The sequence below is a fragment of the Teleopsis dalmanni genome, chromosome 2 (genome assembly GCF_002237135.1).
Source record: "Teleopsis dalmanni isolate 2A chromosome 2, ASM223713v2, whole genome shotgun sequence".
Classification (NCBI taxonomy): domain Eukaryota; kingdom Metazoa; phylum Arthropoda; class Insecta; order Diptera; family Diopsidae; genus Teleopsis; species Teleopsis dalmanni.
The window spans coordinates 183059668-183073800 of NC_051847.1; the positions used below are offsets into that span (position 1 = coordinate 183059668).

General features: G+C 28.3%; 1 protein-coding gene across 1 annotated transcript; it reads left to right on the top strand.

The window, feature by feature from the left end:
- Positions 1-9302: 9302 nt before the first annotated feature.
- On the top strand, positions 9303-12276 carry LOC119676326. The gene is made up of 5 exons (XM_038087565.1): positions 9303-9345; positions 9400-9613; positions 11612-11952; positions 12113-12198; positions 12240-12276. Exons 1-5 carry the CDS (start codon positions 9316-9318, stop codon positions 12274-12276), a joined length of 708 nt encoding a protein of 235 aa, XP_037943493.1. The 5' UTR covers positions 9303-9315.
- Positions 12277-14133: the final 1857 nt, after the last annotated feature.

A 14133-nucleotide genomic window follows, 5' to 3' on the forward strand; every position in this document is an offset into this window, starting at 1 on the left:
AAAGTAGGCTGTTTTCAAAATAATACACTTACTGCAATTAATAATCTAATTATCAAAAAGTATTTCAAACGTATTTTTTTTGATTCGATACTTACCGATATCAATATTCTCTATTCACTGAAAATGGGTGCCTTGAAGTGTTAATAAGAATTCGACGCTAGTGTTCACCGTAAATTAACTTTAATGTCATGTGTCAACTGAAATTGAGTTATTCGAAGTGATGATTCCAGTTTTGGAAACAGAAAAATATTAATGGGAGGTATATCAGCGTTTGAGGACTATTTATAAGATTTGTTGAGTTTTTGGAGAGAAATTCTGACACGATGATATCCATTTGTGACTGTGTACGCTGACTGTTCAATAACATATTAATATATGTTTTGATCAAAATTCAGTCCCAATGAAAGATGTGTGAGACGGCTTGTTATCGTGGATAAAATTGCTGATTTTTATTTACAAATTTAATCTTTTAAGTTCCGCATAACACTTAGATAATATTCTTTATATACTGTTTCACCTTCTGGTAAGAATTCCGAGTGCACAACATCTCTATTATCGGGAAAGTTGATATCTTTTTCCACTTTTAATTGGCTTTAAAATGATTAATTGTGATTTTTATTCACAAATCTGGTTTTTTCTCAATAAATTTATTCTTTTAAGGTCCGCATAACACTTAGATAATATTCTTTTTATACTGTTTCAGCTTCTGTTAAGAATTCCTAGTGTACAAGACCTCTATTATCAGGAAAGTTGATAACATCGTCTTCCAATTTTGATCGACTTCAAAATGATTGTTTCCGATAAGCCTCATATAACTCAAACTCAGAAACCAATGCCTTATCACCAGTTTACATAATGATATTTATGAATGTGGTTTCAGGGTTGACTCATGTCTTTACCTCCTATATTCCTATACCGATAATGTCATCCAAAAAGTTAAACTCTTATTGTGTTTTCTTAATATTTATTTATATTTTTTGCTTTTTTCTTTTATTTTTTTTTTTTTAATAAATTACTTTTAGTTTACATAAATCAATTTTTTATTGGCTTCAGTACACATAACTCTCCAGTAACTCTTACTTATTGATTATTAGTTACACCTACGGAGTCGACTTGGTTATGAACTTGAAGAAACTTGTTTGTAGTAAAGTTTAAGAAGGAATTGTTTTCGAAGTATTTCGTATCATATATCTAAAGGAAAATAATCAATGGGTAAATGTTAAAGATACAGTAATATGCTGTTGTATTAAAAACGGAAAAAAGAAAATCAACCAAAAATTTGAGAGAAGTTAGTCAAACTTGACAGAAATTCCATACTTTCGATACTCGTAGAAAGTATGGAGAAAGTTTTTAATGTGCTTAAATTTATGTTTTATGAAGCAGAGCAAAACAATAAATTGAACTGAAAGCGAAAATTTCGATTAATATTTTTTTCGTAGCCGTGTGTACTCTCCATTGGGAAAATAAAGTAACAACCCTCATCATAAATTATTAAAGTGTATATTTCACAAAAATTACAAAATAATAATATTAAAAGAATTACAAAAATTGGCTATTCTTGTAGGACGAAAAGAAGGATGTTGTGAGCAATATTGGGTGGGAACTGAAACAATTTGGGCGTCAATTCGGTATAATGGATCAGTTCTATGTTTTAGGTGTAGTCAGAATATATTGTATATAAAAAATGGTTGGAAAAAAAAAACATTTTTAAAATTTTCATTTTATGAGCTAATAATAAGAGAGTTATTATGCCAAACTGCTGGAATATACACAAGAAAAATAAAAAACAACAAAAACAAAAATGAAAAAAAAATATCCTTAAAAATTTGATGAAAAAGTTTGAAAGAAACTTTTTTATTAACGAAAGACAAACAGCACAAGAGAGCTATATGAGACTTTTGGGCCTAATGGGGTCAGTTCATAATGGTTTAGGATGCGACTAATAAAATAAAGACTTTCTGACAAAATATAAACATTAAGAGTAAAATACTGATATGGATATTACTTTTTATAGGGCTTGACAAGTGAAATTAATGTGCAAATTTCAACTTTTTGCTATATGAAGGCTTTTCCATTCTGTTTATTATCTCGTGCCTTTATGCACTTTCTATTGGAAAATGATTTTTATTAATTTATTTTTTGTTATTCTGCATATTTCGTGCTAAGTAAAGAGTTTATTATAGTCAAAAGTTAAATAAAAATTTCAATATGCAAATTGACAAATAATAAAAAAAAACAAAAATAAATTTGGATTTTTTTTTTGTTTTTGTTGAATATGAAAAAGAAATGAAATTTTAGTAAATAAAGGCTTATCGAAGAAAGCATCAAGTACACTAAAGGTTATATGCAAATTTAAAGTAAACAATTCTAATGGATACACTGCCATCAAATCGTTTAGCTGGGGAGCGAACCGAGACAGCATATCAAATGGTTCACAACAACAAATACAGAAAGTGAAAAATATAAACTTCATATAGAATGAAGTTATATGAATAATGTTCCGCGTTGCAGTAGTTTTTACCCTAAAACACGTCATTTATGGCAGCCAGGATGTACTGTGTTATTGTGACATAAAAAAAATTAAATTCATAAAAGACATTTCTTGTGGGATCCTTGCTCCTGTGCTCGAGTACCCAGCCAGCATTTGCAAGTGATGCTGTGCTGATTTCCAACTACTAAATTCTCTCCATCTTCGCTGTGGCGCTGCTTTGTTTGACTTTTATAAACTTTTAACGACTTTTGCCTTTGGATCATGGCTCAAAATGTCTAATATGAAAAAAAGTCGGGTAGAAGAACAAAAAAAAATCAAAAAAAACAATACTATATAATGGTTTCATATTTTTTTCTAGTGCATTCCATACCATTCCATTCATTTCACTGTTTATAAATCTTTCTACACTTTTTGTTTTGTTCTGTGCAATTTGAACTTTTTTGTCATTGGGCGACAATAATTTTTTCCCTTAATTCCTTAGCCCTGCTTGCTGTTCCATCCTGCCAAAGCATTTTCCTGCTGGACATTTCATTTTGCTGTAGTTTTGCAGCGAAGGCAAGGCGCGCTCCGAAGTTGCAAGGACCTCCACAAGAAAACTGTGGAAATCTCACATTTCATTTAAACGCAATCGCCGGGAAACATGACTAGGAAAAACTTTTAATGTCCTTGTATTTGATCAAGTTAATTTACCAGGAAATTATAATTGTTTTAAGTTTTCCATGTGATTTTTCTTCATTTGTCGAAAGTTGGCTGATGAAGGCAATAAACTATTGTACGTAGATGTGAAAATGTCCTTTTTCTCGTCTAAGAAGTAACGAGTATTTTTCCTTATACGAGTATATCAGATCTAAAGAAAAGTAAGTTATGGCATGTGCATTTTTGAAAGTATTTTTATTGGATTTTTTTTTGGTTTTTTTTTATATATATATTAAAAAAAAATTTTTCCACAAACACGAAAAAAAAATCAGCATTTAGTTAAATTTATATGTAAAAATAAAAATTACAATTGGTTTTTTATGGTGTATAAGTATTAAATTAAAAATTAAAGCCATTTAATTGATGTAATGTAAATAATTTTTTATTTGAATTGTGGTTTTATATATTTCATAATTGAAAAAGTTGAACATTTTTTCATTAATATTACTTATAAATTAAAGTGTAGTATATTAACTATTCTAGAATGCAAGCAACTTGGTAAAAAATTGATACTACAGCTATAAAACCATTTTAAAATATTATATGTATTTTATTATGCAAATATTAAATATTGTTAATTAAATATTATTAAATTAAAAATTAAATATTATACTTGTTGATAAATATATTATAAATTTTGAGTGGCAAAATTTTTCGGCTTTATTTTTTTTAATATATATATAAATTAAAAAATTTATAAAAATCTTAAAATTTTGAAGTATATAAAATTACTTATATAAACAATTAATAAAATTATTTATGTGTTATTTTTTTTTGTTTTTATATGAATGTTATTTCCGGCTTGGTTTTAAGTTAATCAACTCATAATCATTAGCTGATAATATACAACAAAATCATAACAGAGGGAATATGTGCTCAACAAACTATATAATACAACAGAGCGATTATTAACTAGAGAACTCATACTCTATCTCTGGTAATATCCACGGTTGCCATTTATGGTACTTTAGTACCAAAATTGGTACTTTTTTTTTCGTTTGGTACTCATGTTCAAAAAATGGTGCATTTTTGACGACCCAACTTTATTGTGGATATTTCCAATTAATTTTTTTTATAAATGCAACTTTGCACTATTTTATATTTTGTTCATTTATAACACTATGAAAAACACAGAACGAGAAAACAAAAAGGACAAAAAGGAAATTTTGGACCTTTTTTTACAGAAATGGTACCTTTTTGAACCAATTTTGGTACAGAAAAAAATTTTCAGTGGCAACCGTGCTTACTACAGAATGACTTCTGCTATTGCTTACTACAGAATGTTCAGCTTCACTGTTCGCTGACATCACTCTCTCTCTCTCTCTCTTTCTCTCTCTCTCTCTCTCTCTCTCTCTCTCTCTCTCTCTCTCTCTCTCTCTCTCTCTCTCTTTCTGATACTCTTCCTTTCTGTTTCTGACACTAAACTTTATAACCAATAACTCACATGAATGGAATTATTTATTTTATATATTATATATATGTATAATATACCATACATTATTATATTTGTTCCTTCATGCGTAGTGTAAAACATTTAGCAAAATTTTTGGAAATAATTAACTTACTCTTATTTTTTTAGGTTATTTATTTAGAGTCTTTAAGTTTTTTTTCAACACTGTATTACACCTATTTCATGAAATGTGCACTTTTAAGTTATTTAGATATGAAATTAATATTGATTTCTAAATATTATACAAACATCACTTTCTATTATTAACTTTTTCAAAACACTTATGTTTATAATACATTTCATTGTAAATTTATTATGAGTCGATACAAATATTCCGTTTCCAAGGTTTTGTCTTTAGTTTGCTATTCTAACAAAAAATCTTTTTTAAGATAATATGGTCCAGAATTAAAAAAAATGTTAAGTGTACAAGTAAATAAATAAATCATCCTCAGCTTTGTCACAATTTTTCCTGTTTTATTGTGAGAAATCTTAGTTATTTCTTCAAAGATTTTAATCCTTTTAATTAATTAAAATTGCATGACAGAGGAATTTTTCTTTTTATACCCACATATGAAGAAATACATATCACAAAAGTATCTCTAAGATTTATTGAGTGCGAATAAATTATGTGTTTTCTGCGTAAATAGTTTTTCTACTATCAACGGATGTTAATGTTCATTAATTATAATTGTCAAAAGGACAATTGGTTTGCGTCGACTGTAAAGTATGGCATTCATTCAAAGCCGCCGAAATATAAATGCCACTTTACGAGTGACCAATGGTTTTTCTAAAGGAATTTCCTTTGATAAAAGGGGAAAAATAAATATTTTTCTTTTAGCTTAGATTTGGGCAGATTAGAGCACAGCTTTTTTTTTTGTTCCAAAGGATATTGATTATGATCAGTAGAAATGAAATGATTAATTGTTGTATAAAAATTTATTGCCTTTAATTGTAAATGAAGCTTCTTCCATGTTGAGATACATATATGTAGAATGATTTATTATTGTTGAACCGGAAAGCTGATTTACTTGTTTGAGTTGTTAAAATATTGACTTTCTTATATTTATATGTGTTATTTTGAAACGAAGTTAGCATGTTCCTTTACCAGTATAAGAATATATCATCATATACACAATATATATTGTGACTTTTTGTATGAATTATATATTAATTTAAATTAATTATTTGAATTAAATATACCCATAGATATATGTTAACTTAAATATGTATTTTTTTTTATTTAAATTAAATTTAAATTTAAACGAAATTGCTTTAGAAGCACTTACCATAACTTGCCATAACCTGAGTAATTGTAAACTTTAATTACAAATGTAGTTACTCTTATTGGTAGATACGAAATCCCCAGCCAACAATGAACGAGGAGTACAATATTTCTGCAAATTTTTTTTATTTTATCGTTCAAACTAGGTAAGTTCATAGTTCTTTAGCATATATAAACATATCTATTTAATAACAAATTTTATTTTAAAATCAATTATGACAAAGAAACTAATTTCTAGAAAAAACCCTGAATAAGTTATGAGTTTAATTCAAACCACCTACATATATACCTTATTTAATTTAATTTTAAGTGTTACAAATATTTTTTAATTATATCTTAGTACCAGACACGTAGCCGAGCGAGAATCTTGAAGAGCTGAAGTACCATCAGTGTAGAATTTCTGCGGTTTATAAGCGAAAAACTTAACTAAGTGATTTTCAGCAGGACTTTAGTCAGCCAATTTTTTACCATTAAAAAAATCTTGCAAAAAACAAAATGTATTCATTTGTGAAAGATTTGGGATATACGAGGGATCCATCAAAAGTTGAAAACATTCTAAATTCAGTCAATTTGTTATGATTTAACAAAGACATGTGTAGCCTGACATAATCCTAATGGAACACAACTCCTTTTCTGTAATATAACCCAATTCTGGTCGTTTTTTTTTAAATTATTTTGGTCGAGTTGTGAACAGTAAAAAATCGAAATAATCACTGAACTAGGCGGTGATTCTTCCAATCCCTCCAAAAACTCAACATAATTTTTTTTGTCGTCTATTGAAGCTTTAAAGTCGTTCGGAAAGGGTCATAAACTTTTAACCATTATCGTTTCAGTTAAATATTCTTGTATTCAACTCATTTTTTATCGCCCATAATGATTTGTTTCAAAAATAGTTCAATTTCGTTGTATTTGACTTTGCGTAGGTTGCCATTTTTAAATGATTTACATATATAATTAAATGTTAAAGAGTAAACGTATTTTTTTAGATATTTTAATAATTTTCAAATCAATATAACTTTTTACAATAGTGACAAATTAAACAACTGCTTTTAGCGAAAAGGTAGACTGAAATGATACCAGTGCTGCCAGATATATGAGTGTATATGAATTATGCCTAATTAGCATATATGCTTATACACATATTTATCAAATAAATACATATTAATGAATTAAAAGAATTTCAATATATAAAACATTTGATTAACATAAAAAAGTGTATTTAATTTTCTTTTTAAAGTTTATATCACTATTAGATTGCTAATGATAAATAAATATGAAAAATATATTTACCATATCGCCTAGGTTCGCTTAACTTTGAACCTTTTATGAACTCACACTGAAAGGTCGATTGTAATTAAAACTTAAAATCTGTTTTATTCAAACATTTGCAAGTAAATATTTGAAATACATAAAGTTAGTTAAAATTATAATTAATATTAGCACAAAGTTGGCAAATAGCGTATTGTCTTTTGATTCATTCGACTAGCGCTCATACTTATAATGCTAACCACAACGCCTTGCTACTACCCAAAGGACTTCCTCTTAAAAGCAAAAACTCATAAACTCATAAATCTATTTCGATATACATTAATTGTTTGCATTTCAAATAAAATCCTTGTTTCAATGCGATGCAAAATTGCAACTTAAATGCAAACAACAAAGGGCAAAGGACAACAAGGATCAGTAAAGGAAACTAACTTCTAAGGTTTCAAAGTGCATCAGGCAGTTGCACATGCACTTAATTTTGGTGTGGCAGAGCATCACCTTTCAATTAAAATATTGCACTCATTTTATATCTTCGACATTTGCATTTATTTGGCTTAGAATTTGTAAAGTGATACCAAGTATTCATGTCGGTTTGAAATGTTTTTAGGGTAGTCGAACCTCATTTTGCTCTTAAGCATTTCAATGGAATGTCGTCAGCAACGCCTCAATATAGCACTTAACTTCCGGTTGCCAGGCTTAATTGAAAGTGCAATACTCTTTCAGTTTTTGAAATGCAATTAATGCCCGCAAAACATTTTTGCATATCTTTGATTTGTTTGCTTTTATATGTATTTTATTGTGTGTACAATGTCTGTCTGTCTACTCACTTGCTTGCTTGTTTGTTTGTTTAGATGTTGCCTGTGCCTTCAATATTTACTTACTTGCTACGTTGTCTTATTGTAATTATTTGCATTATCTTTGCAATTTCCGTTTAGATTTTGTGAAGCTCATGGAAGTTTCGTTCAAACTTTGCAATTTAATTTTCTTCACTCGAACTTTCCAGCAAAGCAATTGTTTTGTATGCAATTCGAGATGACGTAGAAAATTCCTTGATTGCATTTCTATGCCGGATTTTAAGTTTTTTTCAATGAAATGGAATTTATTGTTGCTCCATGAATTGCATTTCAAATATAAAAGAGAGAAAATCTTAGTTTAGCCCGAGATTGTACTGATTAAAAAAAAATTCTATTCAAACTTTTTAGATAAAGATATAAAAATTAAACTTTAAAAAATTTAATTGGTACGGGCATCAAAACTATGTTAAAATAAAATATTGAAATAACCTAATTAGAAGCCCCATTTTAATGTCTTCTGACCATACTTAACACATGACTGCCACTAAACCATATTATGACCCAAAACAAAAAAAAAATTATTTTTATGGATTGAAGCAATTCACACTGAAAGATTGTGCCTCACAAGAAACAAAAAAGATCAGTCATAGTCTTAGAGCTCAACTTCACTCAAAAGTAATACGTTATTTTCAATATATAGATCTATATTGCTTAAGAAAAAGTAAATAAAGATTTTATACAATTAAATTATAGTAGGTCAATACAATATTAAATGATTATTATTAAATGAAAAATAATAAAATATATGACCTGCAGTCAGAATTACAACTCCGTTCACTATATTCTTTAAGTAGACGTATTGGCAGACATAAAAACAACGCTGCAGGAGAAGGGCTGTGGAAACACTAGTTTATATATATAAATTTATTTCAAAATGTAATTTCAATTACAGTTGGATGAAAGTATATCAATAGATCAATAAAGTGAAACATAATAAAATAATAATATGCTTAATGTGATACAGAAAAATAATAATTATAATATCAGTGTTTTCCATTTCTTTAACCTTCTATGGTAACACAAATAAAAACCTTGAAGTTCGTATAAAGGTAGGAGCGTCAGTGAAATGAGTTCCATATCTGTTAATAGTTTAATTTGAAAAACTATTCCATTTGTCAATGTATAGTCGGAAACTTAGCTTAAATATCTAATACATACAAAATCAAAATGCAATGAATTTTATTTCAATATTAATAAAAAATTCTGTTAGATTAATTCTATTAACTAGTTTCAAAACTTTCTTGAACTATATTTTAACAATTCCATTCAAACGAAAATGAAGAAAGGAGCGACCCCTAAAGCTACTGTAAATAATTATTTCAAACTTTATTTTAATTTAATTAAATATTTATTATTTCAGGCAAGTCGTCCTAATGCTCCTGGTAAAAACTATTTGGTATATGGAGCAAACTTCCACGGAAGTTATCTGGATACAGTACATAATGTATTTTTGGAACAAGTAAAAGGTGGTTTAAGGAGAAAGATATTTGTTATAAATTTTGATCAAATGAAGGAAAAACAAGCTGCGATTGCAGAAGCTCCAGCAAAAAATGTTGGCAAAAAGAGTGCAAAAGGTAAAAATTTAAAAAATATATTTAGAATTATTTTGCTTAAAAATTATGAATATTTTAATCAATAACATCTTATCCAAGAATATTGTCTCACAATTAATTTTATTTACTATGATGCAATAAATATGCATATATTTTTATGTTGATATATTTATATATCTATATACCTAATAGAAAAAAAAAATTTTTTTTTGCATGAAATTATGAAATTTACATGAAATTTACCATAATTATAATGATCCGATTTAGTTCAAATATGCGCCGTTTTGTCCAAAAATTTGTTGCCATTTTGAGGGTTTATTTATTATGCCTGTTTTATAAACCTCGTAACTATTGGCAAAAAATCAAGACAACTGATTTTAACAAGCGTCTCTTGAAACGAATTTTTACCTGTAAAATTGTTTGCCAATGACAGAAATATGGAACAGATTGTAATCACTTGGTGCAAAGTTTGGACTGTAAGGTGGATGTATAAGAAATTTCCAATCAAGCTGCCGGAGCTTTTGACGGGTCATTATCGATATGTGTAGCCTGGCGTTTTCCTGATCGAACACAAATCCACTCCTATTGCCCAAAGCTGACCATTTCTCGGAGATTACTTCTTTCAAACAATTCAATTGTTCTGGTAGATAGTATAGTTCCGAGTTAAAAATTTTGCCAGAGGAAACCAGCTCATAGTAAATGATTACCTGACAATCCCACCAAACACGCAACAAAACCTTCCGAACCGTCAATCCTGGCTTAACTCGTTAATTCGTTGTTGTAAGTGACGCACTTTTCATCACCAGACACCAACCGTTTCAAAACTGAGTCGATTTTGTTGCGATTCATCAGCAGTTCATGATGTGTTTTTTGCCTTAACTCGTGTGGTGGACATACATCAAGCTTCTTTTTGTACACAGCCTTATTCAAATGCTTCCAAACGGATCTTTGTGTAATATTTAGCTCTTAGGCAATAGAGGCAGTGCTTACACGATAATAAGACTCAACAATTTCCATAATTTCATTGACATTATCGACAATTGGCCCTCCAGTGCGTGGTGCATCTTTGACGTCGAAATTACCGAGACGGAATCGACGAAACCAAAATTTCGCATGGTTGACTATTACAGTATCAGAACCATAAATGTTATTAACATTTTCAACCTCCTGGCTTATATTTTCGCATTTATCAAAGAAAAACTGTAAAATATAGCGTATTTCCTTTTCGCTGGCGTCCATCTTTGACGCGCGCTCATATAAAACTAAGTCAACCAATCACGAAACTGTCAGAAGTTTTTCTAGTATGAAATCTCACCTTTCGAACACCATTTAGCGTAACCCGATCAGACTTCAACAATGCGAGATAAAGACAACCAAACCATCTTTTGTGATGGTTTTTGCAAAAGATCTTAAACTGATTGCTTAAAGGTAAGCCTTATACCTTTCTAGAAGGATCGAATTGTCTGGAATTGTACCGAAAACAATAAAATGCAGTTTAACATGTTAAAGAATTGTCACAGACATTGTATATTAATTACAAATATCAAATGTGAGCGTGACATCTCACACATTTGATATTTGTCATTGAAAATTTAACAACCCTTATTTAACAATTAATGACCACCGCGTAATTTTACGTAAGAAATTATTATTACAGTTAACACTTCGAAATATGTGTTGAAAAACGGGATAAAACAGTTTATTAAACATTATTTTAAAGTCGTTTATTTCATGATCAGGAAGCAAATTAACTGTTATCAAAATATATAATAGTATCTTACATTTGTATCAATGATATGTTCAATTAAGTTTAGAAGAATTACACTCGATGTTAATACAAGACCACTTCATTTCCCTTCATTTTAACATGAAATTAAAAGCTTCTTTCATGTCAATACCATATTCCTCCCTGAAAACAATGTAACACTCAGGTAATATTGTTTTTTCTCTAAACTAACCTATGTGACTAGTTTAATCAATATTCTCCAACAAAATATTCACATTTCTTTTTTCTTTCAGAAAAACCTGTTACACCTCTTCAAATGTTATTAAAATCTATTGCCGAATGCAGATCGGAATATGATCGAATAACCAAAGAAATAGAAAAAGAAAAACGTTTCGATATGTTGGTGTACTGGCTTGGCAATGCTGAAACCACAGTTATGTTTGAAGATCCGATATTGACTAAAAAGGAGTCAATAAAAGATTCAAAAACAAAAGTTAAAACACGAAGAAGTCAGAGAATTAGTACTGGAACTACTTTAATGACAGAGCTAAGTTTTGATTTGACTATGTGCACAAATGTTATACGTAAAGAACATCACTCTGTTGGACGACCCGTGCAGTTGTCTAAACGAAAGGTAATTTAATAGATATATAGTGATTGATTAGTATTTCGGGGAGTTCAAATTATTTTATTTTTTAGTTCTTGTAACTCTGTTATTGTATAAATTTTTTTATTATGCTTTTTATTTATTTACTGAATTATTAATGTTTACTTTTTTATTTTACCTCTTTTAGTATATCGAAGATCATCCACAAAACATTAAAATAATTATAGTAATTGTTGGAAACTTAGATCAGAAAATGTATCACGATCTACTTAGGTGAGTAAAAATTTACAGCTAATTTATAATGCATTGAATAGTATCGATCATTTTAAAAAACTATTTGGCAATCCTTAAAGATAATATTCAAAATTACATTTAGTACAATATTTATAAAACCTAAGTACAGCCACAAATCATATTAGTAGTTTAGAAACTTAAGGGCAATAAATCGCTGCAAAAAAATATCTGAAAAAATATATGTATATCATGCGATAACTTAAAAATTTGGCATGGTAGGTAATAACCCAATACTAACTTGACTTAAGTAAACCAAAAATAACATTTTTTTATTGAATCTATACTTTAAATCTAATCTATTGTAGTCTACAGTTTTCTGAAAGCCTTGCAAAGCCATTTTTTCAACACCTGATTAAATTATTGATTTTAATAAATTCGCAATATGAACATGAATCTATTATGATGTCTTATTCGACTTGTTACAATTGGGCATTAATTATAATAAACTACTTATTAAAATTATGCTGCTAAATATGTTAAATTATCTAATGCACTTAATTTACAATAACAATTGTATGAATTTAATTAATTATTTAATGTGCTTTCTTAAAATAATACACTACCAAGTGAAGACATGTCGTTAAACCAGATTTATGAAAAAGACATGATTTCTTAAGTCAATGTGAAAGTTTATATTAAAAGTTTTTAATTAAAATTTTCATAAATTCATTATTTGTATAAGTTATAGGTACACCAGTTATATGAGAAATATTGAAGTAGAAAAAAAATAGTTCTAGGTGAATAATAAAAACAGATATACCATGGCATAGGGAAATGAGTTATTACTTTCATCTTACAAAATCTAGAGATTCAAATGATTTAAAAATAATTGTCAGAAATTTGATTTTGTAATGATGAAATTTGAACAACAATGGTTAAACAGCATCGAAAGTTGAGATAGTCGAAAATCTTGACAAGGATGGTAAACAGATGGCGTTCCTGAGATCGATAATGAATGAGCCTAAGTTCTCAATAAAACAGCACAAAATTTTCAAAACTTGATATATAATTAAATTAACATGAAAATTTTTAACTAATACAAAGATTAAAGCTAAATTCAATTAGCATACAAAATTTTGAGCAATGGTATAAAGATAGAATTGTTGAAACTGTCTAAAAATACAACAAAAGTTCACTAAAAGTTTTCAAAGAGATTCGGTTAAACTGACAAGGACGAGTAAAGGTTAAAAGATTTATAGCGACCACCAAAGAATTCTTGGACCGCATGACTTGAATTTAACCATGCTGTCTATAAACAATCAATTAAAGTGTTGTAAATGAGGACAGGGTGTCACATCAATATGCTGCGTCACATCTTATTCTATTAATGTTCTATTAATGTCAAATATATTTTAACAGCTTTCAATTTTTTTTTATTTCATTTACATGCTTATATTTTATTTTATTTTATTTTTTTATTTATTTTTTATTCTATATTATTTTATTTTAGTTTATTTTATGCTATATTTTCTTTTAGTTTATTTTATTTTATATTATGTTAATTATTTTAATAGAGAAATTTCGAACAGTGAAGAGCTACAACAACAAAAATAAAATATGTACAATTAATTGAAATTTTGACTGATCATAAAGCTGTTTCAAGAACTGCCTAATATCCATCATCAGTGGTCTTGGAAATAATTCTTGTATTTAATGATTCGTAATTAATTTTTTGAGACTGCAAATACCAGAAATCGAACTCTTGTCCTGCCAAATTTGCAGCTCGGAGTCAGCGCATCTTAACCAACTAACCCGAAGCCGTACTTAACTTTTATGTTCGCATATTTTTCTGGAGTTTTGTTAATTTGCTGTGAAAGTTTTATTAACAAATTCACTTGCTGTGTTAGAACAGAATCATAAACCAGCTGTAGAATAATTGAATTAATTAATTACACTTTTATTTCTATTTTTAAT

Excerpts from the sequence above, each read along its gene's own strand:
- LOC119676326 (XM_038087565.1), top strand. The coding sequence starts at position 9,316 with ATGAAGAAAGGAGCGACCCCTAAAGCTACT. Across the intron at positions 9,346-9,399 it reads GAGCGACCCCTAAAGCTACT|GCAAGTCGTCCTAATGCTCC; the intron begins GTAAATAATTAT and ends TTATTATTTCAG. Across the intron at positions 9,614-11,611 it reads TGGCAAAAAGAGTGCAAAAG|AAAAACCTGTTACACCTCTT; the intron begins GTAAAAATTTAA and ends TTTTTCTTTCAG.